At 36.6% G+C, this 20733-nt stretch overlaps 1 protein-coding gene across 1 annotated transcript in view; it reads right to left on the bottom strand.

Moving 5' to 3' along the window:
* LOC111514157 (glutamate receptor ionotropic, kainate 2) overlaps window positions 1-20521 on the bottom strand; it is a 40222-nt gene extending 19701 nt beyond the window's left edge. The window contains exons 1-7 of the mRNA XM_074181414.1: window positions 20362-20521; window positions 17631-17774; window positions 12696-13059; window positions 12496-12637; window positions 9596-9739; window positions 9324-9470; window positions 3469-3683 (exon numbers count right to left, since the gene is read on the bottom strand). Of these exons, the coding sequence (XP_074037515.1) occupies window positions 3469-3683; window positions 9324-9470; window positions 9596-9739; window positions 12496-12637; window positions 12696-13059; window positions 17631-17774; window positions 20362-20449 (1244 nt within the window). The 5' untranslated portion in view covers window positions 20450-20521. The remainder of the gene's footprint in view (window positions 1-3468; window positions 3684-9323; window positions 9471-9595; window positions 9740-12495; window positions 12638-12695; window positions 13060-17630; window positions 17775-20361) is intronic.
* Window positions 20522-20733: the final 212 nt, after the last annotated feature.

The following is a 20733-nucleotide window of genomic DNA, read 5'->3' as shown; positions in this document are numbered from 1 at the left end:
ATATTTACGACTGAGTGGCCTATTGTACCTCGATTTTCTATTTCTTGAAGGGATATATGAACGTGAATGATTTCTGTGCATTTTATGAACATGTTGGTGTGAAAAGTTGACTTTATTGATATCAACTGTTTAAAATAACGTTGAAATTGTTTTCTGCGCATTTGCTCTCGTAGAAATGTCTTTGAAAGTTTTACTATCAGATTGAAGTAATTGTTCACGAATGCTATTATCGTATAAGCCACGAATGAATTGAGCTGTCAGGAAGATTTCTGCTACTGATTTCTTGCACTCGCATGTGATTTCACAGTCACTTATATTACTCTTAAGTGTACCTACAAATTCTGGAATTGATTGTTGTTCATTTTGATAGATTGACAAAAAGTGATGTTGAGCAACTAAAACGTTCTTCTTTGGTGCAAGATGTTCTTCCAATAACTTTATCAATTCATCATATGTCAACTGATCAGGAGTTTTAGGAGCAGCCAAAGCTGTAATCATGTTGAAATTTTGAGCTCCAATAGAATTTAGTAGTAATTGAGCACAATAAGGCTTATTGGTATTGATCTGCTTCATTTGAAGGTAATTGTAGAACCTGCTTTTGTAATTTGAAAACGATTCTTTCTTGCTGTCAAAATTTTCGAAGTTAGCTAAAAGTGCTGTATTCATCACAATTTCTCCCTTGCTTTGTAATTGAGAAAAGAGAGTAGATATCATTGCAGTTAGAAATTCCATAAATTTTCTGAATTGTTGGGCGTCCATTTTGGAATGTTTTTTTTCGGTCATTTTTGATTTTTATAATATTTCTAATTCACCTCGTCGCCAAAACTGTTGTGAATAAGTAGTATTTGATTTGATTTATGTATTAATACCACTTTATAATGAATATGTGAGTTCTCTTTATGATCTTTTTAATTGACATCTATTTGACAACTAATAATAATTTACACTAATGATATCACGGGTGTCCCAATATACAGTACGATGCAAATGTATGGAATAAATTCGATATTCACAAAATGAGCGTCTTTCGGAAGAAATCCAAAAACAGGTCAACTTTAATTTTTGACGGCCCATCTCATGATATTCATATGAAACATGTTTCGTCACTGGTGTTGGCGTGATGACGTAATCGACAATTTTTTTAAATGCAAACAGGGGTCATGTGGCACCTCATTCAGAAGGTCTACTAATCATCTATTCAACGGTATAACCATGCCAATATTCATTTATACAAGATGAACCAAAACATGTTATTTATTGAAGTACAATAAAATTATAATGAATGTTCAAATTGATGACCTTCAGCTATGATGCAATGTGAAAGCCAGGCACTGAATTCATTTCTAACGTTTCCGAGAACTTCGGGGTCTATTTGTGCAATCTCCGCTCTGATGCGTTCCTTCACCTCTTCTAAATCATTTGGTCGATTTTGGTAAACTTTACTCTTCAAGTATCCCCATAAAAAAAGTCTAACGGGGTCAAATCCGGAGACCTTGGTGGCCATTCGATCGGCCCTCTTCTTCCCATCCACTTTCCTCGGAAAATAGTATCCAGGTAGGTTCGTACATCAACGGCGTAGTGTGGGGGCGCCCCATCCTGCTGGAACCACAAATCATTTCTATTTGGAAATAGCTGATTCAGTTGTGGCATCAGATAATCTTGAAGAAAGTGTAGATACCGAGCAGCAGTTACGCTTTCCTCAAAAAAGTATGGTCCTATTATCTGGTTGTTCAAAATTCCGGCCCAAACATTCACTTTTTGTGGATTTTGTGTGCTGTGCTCCTCCATCCAATGTGGATTTTCTCTTGCCCAGTATCGATAAGTCTGACGGTTTACGTGACCGTTGAGCATAAAAGTAGCTTCATCTGAAAATATTATATTTTGTATGAAACTCCTATCTCTGTGCGAGCGCTCCATCATGATTTCGCAAAATTCGACTCTTCTGTCAAAGTCATCTTCTAACAGTTCTTGGACCAGCTGAATTTTTCTTTTTTCAACACTCTAACAACAGTCGATTGGTGTAAATTATTATCCAGTGCGACTTGCCTCGTGCTGGTATGGGGGTTTTCTTGGAACGCAAGTACCACATCAAGTTTTTGGACTTCTGAAATTGATTTTCTACCACTTTTAGGGAGATCTTCAACATGGCCCGTTTCTCGAAACTTTTTCTCAATTTTACTTATTGTTGATTGAGAAACGGGTTCTCGGTTGGGGTATTTCGCATTGAATAAATCACGAACTTCTGCCTGAGTCCTTGCTTTATCTCCACAGCCAATCATAATTAAAATTTCGATTCTTTGGGTTTGTGTTACTTTCATTGCCAGATTATAAGTGATTTAAATATTTTTCTAGTAATAATGTCAACCGCTTCAATGATACTTCACTTCAATGACATTGACTAATCTCAAGTAGAGTGTAGGACTTTTATTACCATTTCTTTTTTCTAATCAACAAAAACAATAGAAGACAGTACGATACTTTATCCTCAGTGGCGGTGCATAGCATTATTTGGTTCAACGAATTACTATTATTTGTAATTCCAGTCTTCTGAATACATAATTTCGGTTGACCCTGTATTAATACATATTGAAACCATTATACCGTTGAATAGACGACTAGTAGACCTTTTGAATGGGGTGCCACATGACCCCTGTTTGCATTTAAAAAAATTGTCGATTACGTCATCACGCCAACACTGGTGACGAAACGTCTTTCATATGAATATCATGAGATGGGCCGTCAAAAATTAAAGTTGACCTGTTTTTGGATTTCTTCCGAAAGACGCTCCTTTTGTGAATATCAAATTTATTCCATACATTTGCATCGTACTGTATAAATATATGTAATACACAACACATGCTCAATCCCAAAAAAGATGGGATGAAATCAAAGAAAGCAATCTTGCCAGGATCACCCTGGGCGATCCTGTTAAGCTGGCGCGAAAGAAATATCTGGCGATGACCAGGAAAAATCTACGCTCAACAGTAGGATTTCTGACTGGCCACTGTCAACTAAGGAAACAACTTCATAATATGGGGCTAGTAGACACACCTCTATGCAGGATGTGTGAACAGGATGATGAGACTGTCATGCATGTCCTGTGCGAGTGCCCGGAGTTATAGTCAATAAGAGAGTGTGTGTTCGGCGAGTCTTGGCCTACACTTGCCGATATAAAGGACATGTCTCCCAGTGACCTGTCCACCTTCCTGGTAAGGACAGGATGGACGATGACCTAAGAGGACAACTCCTCGGGAGTTTACGAGATAACAAAGGATGGAGTCGAAAGTATATATAGTTGATAACGTCAGAGAATAACCAGTCAAATTTCTAAGGACACTGGTTGTATAAAAACGGTTCTCAAAACATTAATGAGTTGGCAGTTCTATGCAAGAGAAAATAATCAACAGCACACTCGCATTCAGTCCTCCGGTTTTAACACATGAAACAAAACCCACGTCGTTCACTCACTTGGAAACAACAATAACTTTTGTTCCCTGCAAATTGGAAACCGCCGTCAAAGTTTCGTCGAAGTCCCGGTTGACGTTCAAACTTTGGTTGAAGGCGTACCACGTGGCTATTTTCTTATCGTGCAGGATATCCACCACGTGAATGTTGAAGAGGTTGCGATTTCCGAAAACGTCAAATGTCAGTGGGCCCGTCAGAGTTGGAGTGGTTGGAGGTCGCTGGAAACAAAAAAATTATATAAAATGATGAAATTTCATAGGTACAATTGGAAACGCTGGCGAATAAATAACTTTTTTCACACCGGAATAGAAATACTTTCCGACGTGGAATACTGAAAAAGTTAGCATAATCAGGAAATGATGGATACATTGAAAAGGTTATATTTTGAAGAATATTTTAATGAAAACCATATATTGGCTTTCCACTAGCCCAAAAATATTTCCTAAACTACATATCCATATGGAAGGAACTGTTTCTAAAAAAATATTACATTGTTCATGTGAGAGTAATTGTTCCGAATGGTTTTTTTTCACAGTTTTCATCTGAAAGAAACTTCTGTGTTTTTACTTCGTTCTGAATTTGACTCACAATTACATTATTTTACTGGAGATGAAAATAATATGTTTTGCAATCTGAACCGTTTACCAATCTCGACTTTTCTGAGCAGTAAACGTTCGCTTAGTCGACAAACCTTTTATAAATTGCAACTTATCAATTTGCGGACGTATAGGTCTGAAAGTAGCGATTCACATTTGGAAAAACATTCTTAGGAAGTTTATTGAACATGCAGTTCTTCAAATGAAATAATTCCTAAACAGTGAAGTTCAAGGTGTACTGAGTTGAACCTCAAAATGTTGAGCTGCCACAGTCCGTCGCGTATTTCTGATAAATACAGCTCTTGGAGGAATCAAATGTGCCAAGTGACTTGAACACTTCTAGTGAAAATATCTGTAGATTGCGAATGATGTATCCAATCAGGCAGATGGCTCTTTTCTGGATAGAATCTAGCAGCATCACGGTATGCTTAGGGGCGAAGCTCCATACATGAGAACATCATTCCAAAGAAGATTTGATATGAGCTTTATAAAGCATCAAAAGTTGCTGAGGTGTGTACAGTTTTCTGGTTCGGAACAGTGTACCAAACTTTTTGAGAAACAGCCTTCGCAATTCCAGCGACATGATAGTGCCATGACATAGTCGTGTTCATTTCAACCCCCAACGAATTATCGAAGCAGAAAGCGGAATTGTCTGTCCTGACATTATTATATTCGGTTTGGAAACATTCGTGTCTGGGCATTTGTTGAATTGAATTGTACCTGATTACTTTCACCCCAAGTCGAAATCACTTCTAGATAGCTATTGAGATATGCAAGGTATTGAAGTCCTGAAGGTGCTGGATTCTATCCAGAAAAGAGTCAGCCACCTGATTGGAGACGCGAACATCACGTGCAACTTCGATAGCCTGGTGGGACATCGAAGAAAGCTTGGAGATTTGTTTCTCATCTATAGATACTTTCACGGAAGGTGATCCAGTGACTTGGCACATTCGAGTCCACCAAGAGCGGTACACATATTAGAAATACGCGACGGACAGTGGCTGCTCATCGTTTTGAGTCAGCAGCAGCAACACCCCAGTCACCAGAAATTAAAATGAATTATTTTGTTGTGGTCAAAGACGATAATGCAGCATTCATTTGCCATGCATGTATAATGAAAGTACAATACATACAAATCAGATACAAAATTCTACATGATCCAGCCCAATAAACTGGAATGTTCTCCATAATAACTTATATCGTGACTGAAAATCTACTTATTGAAGGGAGTATAAAAATTCCCTTCAATCGTACTTTGAGGACGGATTCAATATCATTCACACTTTTAGTGATATGGATGCAGTAGCGACGCAATTTCACGAAGCAGTGATCTCATCCTATCATGAGAACTGTCCACTGAGGGTCAGAAGAGATAACCGCAACTCTTTTTGGTGGAAAAAAAGTCTTGGAAATAAAAGAAAAGAAGTTCGACGACTATTCAATCGAGCTGAAGAATCAGGTAACTGGGAGCTTTATAAAACCACTCTAACGACATACAACAAGGAAATTAGAAAGGCAAAACGGGAGTCTTGGAGGAAGTTCTGTGACAGTATCACTAATTTACCTCGCAGCACAAGAAATTACAACATTCTCTCTAGAGAGCCGACAGCTGAAATTGGGTCGCTTAAATGACCCGATGGAACATTTACGATCTCTAGTGAAGAAACGTTAGAGCTTTCGACAGAAAACCACTTTCCTGGAAATCTGACTCTTGATAACAACAGACCGCCTATCTTCGAGGGTGCTAAACGCCCAAAAAAGAACGAATGGGACGTCGCAAAAAAGGTTATCACAGAACCGGTAGTTGAATGAGCTATCATGTCTTTTCAGCCCTTCAAATCTCCCGGTGAGAAGCTTTTCTTCAAAAGGGGCTGGAAATAATTTTACTCATTCTCACAAAATTGTATAGAACTAGTCTGGCGTAACTATATACCACCCACTTGGTTGGCAGCAAGGGTGGTATATATACCTAAAGTGGGCCAGAGAGACCCACACCCCCAATTGGTACAACCAATCAGCCTTACATCCTTCCTGTTGAAAGGGCTTGAGAGGATACTGGACGGTCATATCAGGAGGGTAGCATTATATGCATCCCCCCTGAATAACGACCAGTATGCTTATCAAACCGGCAAATCGACAGATGCAGCATTGAAAAACCTCGTTGAGAAAATCTCAATAACAAGAAGATTGCGGTTGCTGTTTTTCTTGATAATGAAGGAGCATTTAACAATACACTACCTAAATCTATAGGATTGTCTCTGGCTAGGGAGGGTATAGAATCGACCATAACTGGCTGGATATATGCCATGCTAGTAAACAGAACTGCAACTACGACTCTTCAAGGTGAGGTTATCAGGTTCAAGGTCACCAGGAGCTACCCCCAAGGTAGGGTACTATCTTTCCTTTTTTGGTCGCTCCTGGTATATATTCTGCTTGATGCCCCCGAAAGAAAGATATGCAAACTTATGCAGATAACCTTGTCATCCTGGCAAGGTTCACGTCGGGAAGAGTAGCTTGTAATATCCTCCAAAGTACGATGGACGTTGTTCACACTTGGTGCCTGAGGGAGCAGATGTCTGTCAACTCCAGCAAAACTGTGTCAATCCCCTTCACCAAGAGAAGAACATTGGACGATTCAACAACACCTTCCTCAATTATGTGGTCATTCCATTTGGAACGGAGGTGAAATATCTTGACATTTTCCTTGATAAAAGACTCACCTAGACTGCCTCTATGAAGGATTTGTGATAAAATTGGGGTACAGGTCCCAAACAAATACATTGGATTTATGTGATGATTTTCAGACCAATGATCACTTATGATGCAATAGCTCCAAGCGAAGCTCTCTGGCTTACAGAGACAGGCTTGCCTGGCTACCAGTGCTGCCATCAGTACCACACCGTCAGTGGCCTAGGAGCTCCTCCTAGATCTACGTCCTCTCCACATTTTTCTAGAAAGAGAGGCTGGATGGACTGCATCACGGACTTGTGTACATTGCCAATTGCACAAATCAATTCAATGCAGACTGCAACAGACTATTGGCTCACAGTGGAAGTCGCAGCATTCTGGAAATGACCTCTGACTTTATCCCTCCAACTGTCAACCACGAACTGCCTCATAAAGTACTATTCCCGAGTAGAGAGGACTGAATCCTCCAAGAGAAGGAAATATTAAGAGCAGATAGTTGTTGGTTCACAGATGGATCAAAAACACCCTCCGGTCCTGATGCAGGTGTTTTCAGTCGCAGACCCAGGACAGAGTTTCCTACCTGCCTAGGAACTTAGGCGGCGGTTACATTGGATACGAATTCGTACGGAAATGTAGTCGTACGAATTCGTAAGAAAACGTCGGAAGTAAACAAATGCGTTCATTGACATGGTTGTGGTTATATTATATACGACCATTTGTCACGAATTCGTACGTGATTTCCATACGACCAAAATATTTTGTTTCTTTCATAGGTGTTCGTACGACTAGCTTGCATTTTTCAGTGTTTTCAGAGAGACAATATGGATTGCGAATTATTGATAACGTTAGTGCACGAAAGAAGATCCCAGTGGAAACAAAAAAGCAAACACTATCACAACAGAGAGTTAAGTAGGTATGTATTTCCGTTATCTATTTATATTTATTCAAGAATAATTTTTGTTTCAACACTACATAACTGTCTTATTTTCCAAATTGTGTTCAAGGAGTATTGAAATATTTTAAAAATTTGTTCCTAATGTCATAGGCAGTACGAGTAGCTCTGTAAAAATGTGTGTTCCAACGGTTCGATCACGTGTTTGTTGAGGGGCATTATTTTGAATGACATCTGAGCTTCCCTCCAAATCAATAATTATATTATGCAAAGATTTTCCTCTTTTTTTTTCAGTAACAAATATTTCACTAATGGTGATGATTCAAACTGATAAAACTTTGACAGCGAATCCATAATCACTACTGTTGAACTGATATCATCCAATGTAACCACACACGCCTATTAAATTCGTAATAATTGATTCGTACGAATTCGTAAGACAAAATTTTCGTACGAATTCGTATCCAATGTAACCGTCGCCTTATGCTTTTAGCTCTTACAGAGCAACGTCTAAATTGGTAGTAAACTGCCAAAAACGTCTCTCCTCGATAGGGAGACTTAACAGATTGTCTCTGGTCTGGATTCCTGGCCATACTGGCCTGGAAGGCAATGAAGCTGCTGACTCTCTTGCAAAGGAGGGTGCTGCAAGCGGCTTCATTGGACCAGAACCTGTCATTGGCATCGCTTTGGGCTTTGCCAAACAAACACTGAACACATGGATGGCAGGAAGATTTATGGACTTCTGGCAGAATTTTCCAAGATTGTTGGACTACAGTAGGGATGAACTACGATGTCTAACACGCCTTCTTACAGGTCACTGTCATTAGAATCATCATATGCAGAGACTTGGACTGTTGGAAGACAGTGTGTGTTGCATCTGTCTGGAAAATGATGAAACAGCAGAGCATATACTTTGTACCTGCCCCGCTGGGGACCGAATCAGGTTCTTTGAGTTCGGCAGATCCGTACTCTCATCATCTGACCTGAAAGACCACTCACCATACAAACTAATCGACTTCGTTGAGAAACTGGGTTCATTTGGCCGAGTGTGAATAGGTGTGAGCCACAATAAACCCTTGTGGGTTGCTGAGGAGGGTCGAATGGACTCACTCACTTTTGACCTACCTACCTAACATACTAACTTAATACAACAAATATTATTTAGAATTCGAAAGATTATAAAACACAGACTGATAGATGAACAGCCAGCGATCAGCTATAATATATAACACTCTTCTATACAGAAGCTACGTGAAATGTTGACAAAAATTTGCACATATTACGAACGGAAAAAAGGGTACATTACCTAAAAAAAAGGTTTTTGCTTCATCGTGCAAAACGACTTGTTTCTCAAAAACTAGAAATATTCTAAAATATTTTCAGTTCATCATTCATTTCTCGCTAAAAAGAAGTCAATTCAAAAATATTAGAACGGAATGAAACATTTTCAGAACATCGCACTCCTTGTCACATCAGTTTTGGGACAATTGACTAAAAATAATCTAATTTGATGTGTTCAATGTGTATTTTTTACCATCCAGAAAAGAAATACATTTCCGTATGAAGTGTTGTTCGAAAGATGGGATGATTATTATAAATCGATCACTTCTCGAAGAAGAACGAGGTTTTGGCCTTAGGTATACAATCACTGTTAATGTTTCATTATATTCAGACATACCTACCGTTTTCATGAAGTTGATCAAATTTCGTCCCTCAACAGATTTCTCTTCGCCACTACAGTCAATACGGTTCGTCATCATTGAAGGTCCCAGCTCTGATAAAGTATCATTCATGAACCAGAAAGCGTCATAGAAAAGAGCCAATTCTGTCTGAAAAAACATTGATCTCCTTTGTCAAAATTTATAACAGCAGACTTCAGTGACATTTTCAGATTATAATTCATTATTGAAAATTGATTTTCATTCGATACTGTAAAGAAATATGATTGATTTACCGTTAATTTCTTATGATGTACAAGTTCTCCTATTCCCATTGTACGAACATAGTTCTTGAGGAATTCATTATTTTCATCAAAAATTTTAATGGTCGTTATGTTTGCTGTTGTGTCCAAATTTGAATAATCCAAAGTATGTGCATCCTAAAAATGAAATAAAATTACGGTTTGATCTGATCTTCAAGAGGAAGATCAAAAAGTTTGATCATCCTCTTGAACTGTTTGGAACCTTTGGTGTAGTAATGAATATTACTGGAGTTTTTTCCCAACACCAAATCGTTATTTTTCAACACCTCGACACGTGTTTCGATCACTAAGTGATCATCTTCAAAGAGGAAGATTAAAACTAGAAACTAATGCGAGCTAACCTATTTATGCTATTTACGTATTCCATACAGGTAAACCATCCAGGCGTACCACCCATACGGGTATACCAACCTAAATTAATTTTTCAATTTTACCTTATCTATTATTTTACAATATATGTTCATATAAAACAATTTTCAGCTATAAAAATTAATTTCACGATATTGCCTATCCAAATTTATTTTTGCAATGTGTCCTTATGTAGTAATCAGTAAACCCAACAACATTATTTTATTTTAACAAGCTATTTAGTATGCTCTTTGGTATAGGTCCATCATCGTTATTCATAATATTATTGTGTTTACTTATTTCTACATTCTCATAGGCATCTAGTTGCCTGTTGTTGTTAACTTGTCTAATTAATCTTAATGAACTGAAGTCTATGGAATGGTTTTGTTGCAAAATATGATGGGCGACTGCTGATTTTTCAGGTCTTTCATATTTTAAGTGTGCTATGTGTTCCTTATATCTTACTTAAATAGATCTCTTTGTCTGTCCATAATATTTTGCATCACAGTCCTTACATTTAATTTCGGAAATTCCAAACTTTTCCGAATTCTCGACTTCGTCTTTTGGACTTCCCAAAAAGCTCTGTAGTGTATGACTTGTTTTAAAAACCACCTTCATACCTAGTTCCTTGAAAATCTTCCCAAAGTTCCTTCTATATTGGTGGTATGGAACTCAGATGTATTTATCTTGTTTTTTGTCCTTTCTGAAGGTCGAGATTTCGTTCATTTTCAATCTAAACATTTCCTTCCTTATTATGTCATCTACAATACCCCTTGAGAGGTGTTGGGAAAAAACTCCAGTAATATTCTTCCTCTCGAAGATTTACGGTTTGTGCATCACAAAGTTCAATTCATTGTTGTATCTGTTTCTCTATTATAATAATGAAGTTGATAACAATGTATGATCAAGATATGTCTATGAATTTGAGATTCATATAATTATGTGCGAGTTAAGTCAAAACCATTCAGTATGTTTTCTTGATCATTCAAGACATTCCTAACTTTCGAAGACCAATGCATTATTTTTTCGAAATATTCAACACTGTCAATTTGAATCTGAGAAACTGAATCAAAATGTGTTCGTCAGTAAGAAATTCGGAAATTCCCGAAGATTTCAACTATGAAACCTACAGGAGACTGAAACCACTAATATCAAAGATAAACGAGACTTCCAAAAGTACCGCCTTTGGGAGTCTCGTTTGAAATTGACATTTACGGTTCGTAGTCTTTGTCGACTCCACAGATAATATTTTCATTATATGTTGAGTTCAACAATGCATTTCTGATTCGGCTTTGGACCACATATGCGACTCATGCTTACGTATATTTTGGATTCTTTAAAACAATAATGATACTTTTACATGGGTCTCTTCAGATAACCTTATTGTTACTTTTGATTCAATTTTTTTTTATCTATCGTATGTATGAATCCATTTGCCTCCTAATTTTTTTGTTCTTCTTCAGACCATTTACTGCTTCCACTCGTTCGTTTGTATTCAGGTTCACCGTTGGTGTAATATTTTTTTAAACATTCTTCATTATTCTCATATGTTTTATGCTTGAAATGAGTTGGAATATCGTATTTTTGCAGGTATATCCTTCATATAAAACACAAAAAACACAATCTGTTTTATTGTACAAAGTTAACAGGTTAGAAATAACGTTTCAAAACAATAAAAGAAAAATAATGTCGGGTATCTGAAAGGTGCGAACTAGTTTACTGCTTTTCATAAAAGAAGAAGTATGCTTCTCACTTCAGGCGATTTTGGTGGAATTGATACGTGTGAATCATTGTTTTCATGCCACGTGTAGGAATATAGGGATACACTATGATGTGTAATGTCAGTTGTAAGTAGACCCATTGTGTGAAAAAGTTTATATAGATTATAACTACAAAGAGTCATATTGTCTGCTGCATAACTGTTTATATCTCATTGATCTAGAGGGAGTTCGATGGCAACATACATGCCTCTAAATTTTTTCCTCAGAGAAAATCTTTCTTCCACATTATACGTCTTTCTAATCGGGAACATGAAGCAAAACTACTCTTGTGAAAAGCACCTTTGATGAAAACTTTCATATTTTCCTTGAAAGACGTCTAAAAAATAAAAAATGAAATTTTTGGGTTCCAAAAACTGAAAGCGATCATTTTCGGAAACGTTAGCCGTTTTCAAATTGTATTTTTTCAATCAATGGAAATTCGTCACTACGACAAGTGTCAAATTGATTGGACTTTTCAGAGGTTTATGATAAGTAGTGAATTTCCGTGGTGAACTTTAGTTCATCCTTCATCACCCTTGAATAGATTCTCTATCGATTTAGCTTCATAAATGTCAGTACTACATTTTTTATACTTCTTTTCAATATTCTGCAAACAAGAATTGGGGCAGTTCCTTAGAAAAAAAAATAGTGAATATTCCACAAGTAGGTATCGTTAATTCGTAGCATCATACTCGATTGCTATAATTGATAGCATAATATAATCGGTAGTGTAGTATATAGTTCAAGGAAGGTGAAAAAACTCACCAGATTTGTAAGGAAATAGTTGTTGTAAACATTGAGCATGTTCATACTCTTCGCTTGATACAGTATTGACATAATATGTTGGGTTCCACAATCGAGTATAACATTAGTGAGAGTTGATCTTTCAATTTTTGCTAAGGTTGATCTGAAAAATTCACAGTATGTATTCAAGAAATTCAAAGTCGTGCAATAAAGACACTCACCTGAAGTCTGGCCCATGTCCGAGTTTTTCCAAGACAATTCTATTAGTTTTATCATTTTCCTTGAACTTCTGCATATTGAAGATCTCTTGCAATTTCAGCAGAGCATCATCATGTTCATAAATTATTACAAAACTCTTCCAACCAAAGCTCTTCACTATTTCTGCCAAGCCATGTCCAAAACGATTCGCTTCTGGAAAGAAATTCAGGAAAGATCTGGATGGCTTGAGATTGGGAGATCTCCACGATGTTACTATGTAGGGTACTTGAAATTTTGTGGAAATCGATTCCAGAATTGTGGTAGATGTGGATGATTCTGGACCAAATATTGCAGCTACTCCACTTTCGTTATTCATCATATTACACACTGAAATGTCAGAGCAACATTATCCAGTTTTATCCAATGAATTGGATGGAATCGTGTTTCAATATAAACTAATTCCAATATCGTAAAAAGTTTCATTTGAAAAATACTTCACCTAATAGTATTCTGCTATCACTCATTGAACTGACTTTGAATTGAAAATCACAAAATTTCTTTCCCGATGAACAAATGAAAAACTGCAGCTTGGAAGAAGGATCTATCCATAATAATTGTTCGTAGAAGATACGACCAGTTTTATTGTGAAAACAGAGTTTGATAGAATTCAGGGTTTCATGTTATGAAAAAGAAATTGAAAAATAATATATCTCAATTTCTTCCAAGCTCGACGAGCTCAGTAGAAAATTGAATCGAGAATCAACTGGCGAATAAGAGACTGTCTGGTTCACAGCAAGAGAAAAAACGTCTTGAAGGATTTTATTTTCTCACTCGTTGACTCCGAATTATTGTCATGGCCTGAAATCCAATTATTTGTGGAAATTGACTAGCATACTGATTACGAGGGAAACTTTGTAGAACAAAATGATAAGGGAAAAAATTTTGTGATAATTTTTATTTCCACTCTCAAGAATGCATTCATAATTGATGTGAAAACTAACACACATCTCATCATTAGCCAAACCTCAGCCTCCAAAGTTATCATTAATCACATAACTAACTCAGTGGAAAAAGGACAAAACAGTCTAGTTCCAATTTCAATAACAACTTCGAAAACATAGTGGATAAACTAACTCTATTTCATCAGTTCGGATTCCATTGTCTAATATAATGTAAATTGATTTGAAAACCCTGAAAAAACAATTGAAAAATTAATGAGATTAACCAAAAATAACAATTTTATTAAACGAAAAACTGAAATTACAAAGAAATAACATACCAGCAACAACCGAACAAATAAAAATTGAAATATTAATGAGAGCTGAAAGAATAAAAATTGAAAATTATTATTAACAAAAATGAAAAATAAAAATTAAAAAATTTCAAACCAAGTTATGTCACGACGTTTCGATTGTTAGTATCCATAATCGTCTTCGGGTGATAACTGGACTTATTCCTCCGAGATCTGACTATTCACAGGTCGCTCGAGTGCTTTCACCTATCCCCTCTTCACTTTTTTCGCTTCATTGGTTTTTAGCAGGAGATGACCGTTTGGTGGGAATTGGTCGTTTTTCGCTTGATTAGAGGTTTCCATATGTTAGGTATCTCTACGCTAGCTTGACTAAATGCGTTGTTGGACAAAATATACTCGGCTTCTTTGAATTTTCTCCTGAACCAGTGTTCCTCTTTGTGGATGATTTCAGCTTGAGCCCACTTGATGTTGTGTTGATGAGTCCAAACATGCTCTGCTATTCCGGATTTGCTGGTTTCTCCTCGCTGTGTGTGTTTCTTGTACTCAGCAATGCGAACTTTCAATGGCCTCTTAGTTTCACCGATGTATGATTCTCCGCACTCGCAATGTACTCGGTAAATGCAATTCTTGGAATCACAGTCCGCGTTTGGTGGCCTGGTTTTTGTAAGACTGCTATGGATAGTATTCCCAGATCTGAAGCAGGTCCTGATGTTGTACTTGGACCCAATCCTTCTTATCCTTTCCGATAATCCTATGATGTAGGGAAGTACAAGTACTGGTTGTGGCGGCTTCTCTTCCTTGTGGAGTTCTTGTTGTCTTCTAGCTAAGGCCTGTTCTACCATCACTCTGGAGTAATCATTCCGTTTTATGATGCATATTTATTTTTCTAGACCTTCCTTTGTATTACGGTCTAGTAGAGTCTTGATGATTCCTCTCTTAGTTGATCGATGGTGGTTGGATTTCTGGTTCTGATACTGTCCTGTGTGAGTTGGTTTTCGGTATACAGATGTTTCCCATTTAATATCGGTCCTCTTCACCAATACGTCTCAGAAAGGCAATTCATTGTGGACTTCCTTCTCCATTGTGAAAGTGATGGAAGAACTTACGTTGTTGATGTGCTTCAGGTTCCATATAATGAATCGATTTAATCCAGTCACTAATTATTCTGTTATATATTACATATATATATATATATATATATACATATATATATATATATATATATATATATATATATATATATATATATATATATATACATATATATATATATATATATATATATATATATATATATATATATATATATATATATATATATATATATATATATATATATTGGCTATAACAGGTGAAAGTGACGATCCCATTGGTAGTCCCTCATCTTGCGTAAAGAATTCGTCCTCCAGTGGAAAGTAGCATCCTGGTAATTCCATGATTACTTGTATCGGTAAGTTTGTTCTATCTTTCAGGTCCCCATCTTCGGATAGCTTCTTCCGTATGATTTGAAGTGCTTTTTCGACAGGAATATTGGTGTAGAGGCTTTCCACGTCGAGACTGATCAGTTGATCTTTCTCTTTGACTTTCACTTTCCTGAAGCACATCAACAACGTGAGTCCTTCCATCACGTTCACAATGGAGAAGAAAATCCACAACGAATTGTCTTTCTTAGACGTATTGGTGAAGAGGACCGACACTAAATGGGAAACATCTGTATATCGAAAACAGATGGGAAACATCAGGAAACAGATGTTTCCCATCTGTTTCAGATGGGAACCCATCTGAACCCATTCTGGTTCAGATACTGTCCTGGGTGGGACAATATCTGAACCAGAAATCCAACCACCATCGATCGATTGAGTGAGGAATCATCAAGACTCTACTAGACCGTGCTTTTGGGCTCTGTAATACAAAAGAAGGTCTCGAAAAGGAACTAGGCATCATTAAAAATGACCTACAATGGAATGGTTACTCCAGGGTGATGGTAGAACAGGCCTCAGCTAGGAGACAAAAAGAACTCCACAAGGAAGAGAAGCCGCCACAACTAGTACTTGTACTTTCCTACATCAGAGGATTATCGAAGAGAATAAGAAGGATTGGGTCCAAGTACAACATCAGGACCTGCTTCAGATCCGGGAACACTATCCGTAGCAGTCTTACAAAAACCAGGCCACCAAACGTGGACTGCGATTCCAAGAATTGCATTTACCGAGTACCCTGCGAGTGCGGAGAATCACACATCGGTGAAACTAAGAGGTCATTGAAAGTTCGCATTGCTGAGCACAAGAAACACACACAGCGAAGAGAAACCAGCAAATCCGGAATAGCATTGCATGTTTGGACTCATCAACATAACATCAAGTGAGCACAAAGGAACACTGGTTTAGGAGAAAATTCAAAGGAGCCGCGTATATTTGGTCCAACAACGCATTCAGTCAAGCTAGCGTAGAGATACGTAACATATGGAAACCTCTTATCAAGCGAATAACGACCAATTCCCACCAAACGGTCATCTCCCGCTAAAAACCAATGAAGCGGAAAAAGTGAAGAGGGGATAGGTGAAAGCACTCGAGCGACCTATAAATAGTCAGATCTTGGAGGAGTCCAGTTATCACCCGAAGACGAAGACTAACAATCGAAACTTCGTGGCATAACTTGGTTTGAAATCTTTTAATTTTCATTTTTCATTTTTGTTAATAATAATTTTTAATTTTTATTTTTCTCAGCTTCCATTAATATTTCAATTTCCATTTGTTCTGTTGTTGCTTGTATGTTATTTTTTTGTAATTTCAGTTTTTTGTTTAATAAAATTGTTATTTTCGGTTAATCTTATTAATTTTTCAATTGTTTTTTCAGGGTATTCAAATCATTTCGTATTATATTAGACAATGGAAGTTCGAACTAATGAAATACACCACGAAACATTGTCAACCACCTTGAAATAAACTAACTCTATTGAAAAGTATCATTAGTTCGGACTTCCATTGTCTGATATTATATAAAATGATTTGAAATACCTAAAGAATCTGATAAATGAAGAATTGAAAAAGAATAGCTGAAAATAATAGCTATATCGAGCAAAAATGAAATGAAATAACAGCTTCAACAGGTATTTCTTTGAAGATTATTGAAAAGTGGACTGGATCAGAAATCCTTTTTCGGGAACTTCGCCAAATGAATTGAAACTAAAAGAAAGTTTCATCAACCTTACAGAAGATAGTTCCATGAAAGATTATTTTAAAGAGAAATCTTCAACTAATTTCTGGATCGGATGTAAAACCGAGTACCCTTTGCTTTTCCAGCAAGCTCTGCTATTTTTGATGCCATTTGTTACGAGTTACTTGTGTGAGAGTGGATTTTTTGAACTCTTTATCACTTGAAAAAGCTACTGTGATTCATCACTTGGAAAAGCTACTGTGCTAGCAAAACATGTTGTGATATATTTTTCAAATAAAGTTTGTGAAGATCATATCGTGAGGTGTAGTTTTCAAAATTACTATGGATCTTCAACAAGTAACGGCCGAATCAATCAGAAAATCAAACAAATAAATTGTACAAATCCTAACTACGGTCAGTCGTAGAAAAAGTATAGTATGCACCTTGAGGACGAGGCCAATTATGTCTACTTCTCTCGTGGGTAGTTGGCTTCTCTTCCTACTTGGTACTTAATATACTATCACTGAAGATATCGATAACAGTTACTTACTTGTAACACTGGTTTCATAGCTGTCGTAATTGGAAGCTAACTGGATATTTGTCGTGAATATGATTTCTCTACTATCCGATTTTTTATCAATTGTCACGTTTATCAAGGCTTGTTCTTGGGTCGGATTTCCACCAAAAAGAATTCCTAGAAAATGTACATATTTAATTTTTTGGAGTAAAATGTGTTCATTTTTTCCATTCGAAGTGCTCTCCGAAAAGTTTGCACTTCAAGAAAAACAATTTTATTATTAATTTCTGAAAAAGGCATACCTCATGAAAGTTGGTGCATTTTGATAACTTATATTTCAATAATCAAATTTTACATTTTTGTTATCGCAAGCGAAGTAGTCTGTTTTCTAGACGATCAAAAATTTCCACTGCTGCTTAGTTCTATCGAAATTATTTGCATTTTTTTTAGTTGCCTCTGCTTTTTCGAAATCAAAGGTTTGTTTGAGAAAATAGCCAAGTGATTGAAACTTTGCACCAGTCATGTTGAAATTTTTATAGCACATTTTTAATTTATCTCTAAAAATGTCCGTATGAGTAAAAATTTATCAGAAATGTTAAACTCCATGATGAGTTTGTTATGTATACATGAATTGATGATAATTAACCGTTTTGTTGTTCTTTAAAATAAAGGGGATATCTGTCAAAAATAAGCAAAACATTAACTTCATCCTAGTTGCATAACATTTGGTATATGGATATAAAATTGCCGTAGACAAAACTTTTTCAAGTAACTTTTTGTTAAATTCGATCTATAAATGCACTTTTTAAATTTTTTTCAAAAAAAAAGTTCAATTTGACAAACACTGAACATCAGTGGGTCACAGTTGGCCGCATCATTTTGAGTTAAATTCAAAGCACAAACAACTGCCGGAGTTGAACTTCATTGAAACTTTTCGAAAAAAAAAGTTTCCCATATGGTGCGCACTTTAATGGTGACACTGTAGGTGTATTTCTACAATATCGGGAGATTTCTTCGTATTACTTTGCGCGAGCGATGCATAACTTCAAGATTTGACTCCTCGTTGGCCGTACGATCATGAAGCAGAAACTCCTGATGCACTACGCTACGGTAATCGAAAAAAAGAGTGAGCGAACCTTGATATTTGATCGAACTTGGCGTGCTATCTTTGGTCTTGGATCTTTTGGGCTCTTCCATTGGGACGATTGGACTTTGGTTTTGATGTCATAATCAAATACTCATGATTCGTCATCAGTTATGAGACTTTCGAGCAAATCTGGGCACCGTTGACGTCATCCAAAAATTCTTGAGCAAAGCTCATGCGACGGTTTTTTTATCGAAATTCAATAATTCTGGAACAAACATAGCTGCAACACGCTTCTTGCGATATTCAACCGATATATTGACCCCCCAGCAACTTCTAATAGAGATTCTATGTGTCTCCACAACATTATTTTTGTCTCAACATTTTCAGTAGCTGTTGATATGCTGGGTCGTCCACGGCTAGCGTCGTCATCCACATTTTCTCGACCTTCTGTGAAATACTTGTATCACTTGAATATACTTTTTCCACTCAGAATACAATCGTCGTATCATAATGTCAACATCTGAAGTATTTCTGACCACTAAATTTCATTTTTTACACAACAAATGTTCTAGACGTCTAGAACAAATGTTCTAGACATCTAGAACAAATGTTCCAGACGAGTATACCAACATAAAAAATGAAAAAATCGCGAAATTTGAATATTTACCTGACTTTACTGATTTTTTTCGGAAAGGGAAACCTTCCAAGTCACTGTATCTTTGATTATAACTGTGTATACAGAAAATGGTTACAGAGTGGAATTATCCACGAGTATATGCGAAAAGTTGTTTTTCCTTAAACGAGAAATTGGGCAAATTTCGAAAATGTGGTTGGTTACCTCGTTCACAGGCAGATGGGGCGATGGCAAATCTGTTGTTTGTTGTCAGCTTCAGCCTAGTTCGAGAAATGATACTCTGATGAAATTCGATTTTCACTTATCGGAAATCATCGACTTTATGTTGATGATAGACACTACCTGCACTGACGAGTGGCCAAACAGCCCGAAATCGGTCTGCAAGTGTGTTTACATAATTGAAAATCTATTGAGGCAGCTGTATCGTCAGCAGCATATGCAGGCATAACTTCAGTGAAGAATGCTGCACGGACACCTTTCGGATAAATCCAACGCCCTTCGTGGTATTAGCCATGGGAGTAGTGGTTTTCTGATAGATGTCAGTTCATTAACCTACAGTGAAGGTAGTTCAGACTGGCTTGAACGAATTGTTATTTCAGATGATTTGAGAAAAGTACTATCATAATATTATCACACACAATTTACATATATTAGTTTTGATTTTTGAGTTTTTTTTAGGTTATGTGCATTTTTCCCTGAGAAAATGATAATGGATTCGGATGAGCTATTCAATTTGTATAGAAATGAGAAGAAAATGAAGGAAGTTCAGATTTGAAATTAAAAAAGACGAAATAATTTTTTCAGTGTAGACGGCACTTACAGATATAATTTGTGATCACGAACACTTTTAAATTTCTGATATTTTAAAAATAATCGCCCCTACTCTTGGCTGAAATCTGAATTTCAGCATTTTGGGTAAAAGGAAATGAGAAATCATCATTCAATGATGACAATGAATTCAAACAGTTTTTTTTCTGAATGAAAATCTCATTCATTTATATAGGTATCAAAGAAATTAATAGAAGTGAAATATCAACCCCTACCTACTGTTAACCCTTCAGTGACGGGACACACATTTATAAATAGCCATACAAGGCACCACAACACTTTTTTCAAACCAACAGAGACCATTTTCAATGTTATAATGAACTGAAAAAAGTTCTCTATACGTTGATAATGGAAGCCGAAGACTAATTCTTCCAAATTCGAGTGGTTGATAATTCCCAATTTGCGTAACGAGGATGTTGAATATATTAATTATTTCAACAACCAGCACTCGAAACTCGATGCATAAATTGAGTGCGATTCTCATGTTAGTCATTAGGTTATTATTAAATTCAGTGTTGATACTGCATATGTTATTCCAGTTCCAATTCCGAATAAATGTTAACAAGGTTATCATAAATGTGCCTCAG

Source organism: Leptinotarsa decemlineata, unplaced genomic scaffold (genome assembly GCF_025532065.1).
Source record: "Leptinotarsa decemlineata unplaced genomic scaffold, Ldec_3_MD MMD2_tig00026314_RagTag_RagTag, whole genome shotgun sequence".
NCBI lineage: Eukaryota > Metazoa > Arthropoda > Insecta > Coleoptera > Chrysomelidae > Leptinotarsa > Leptinotarsa decemlineata.
The sequence above is the reverse complement of the archived record's forward strand: the minus strand, read 5'-3'. Positions and strand labels throughout refer to the sequence as shown.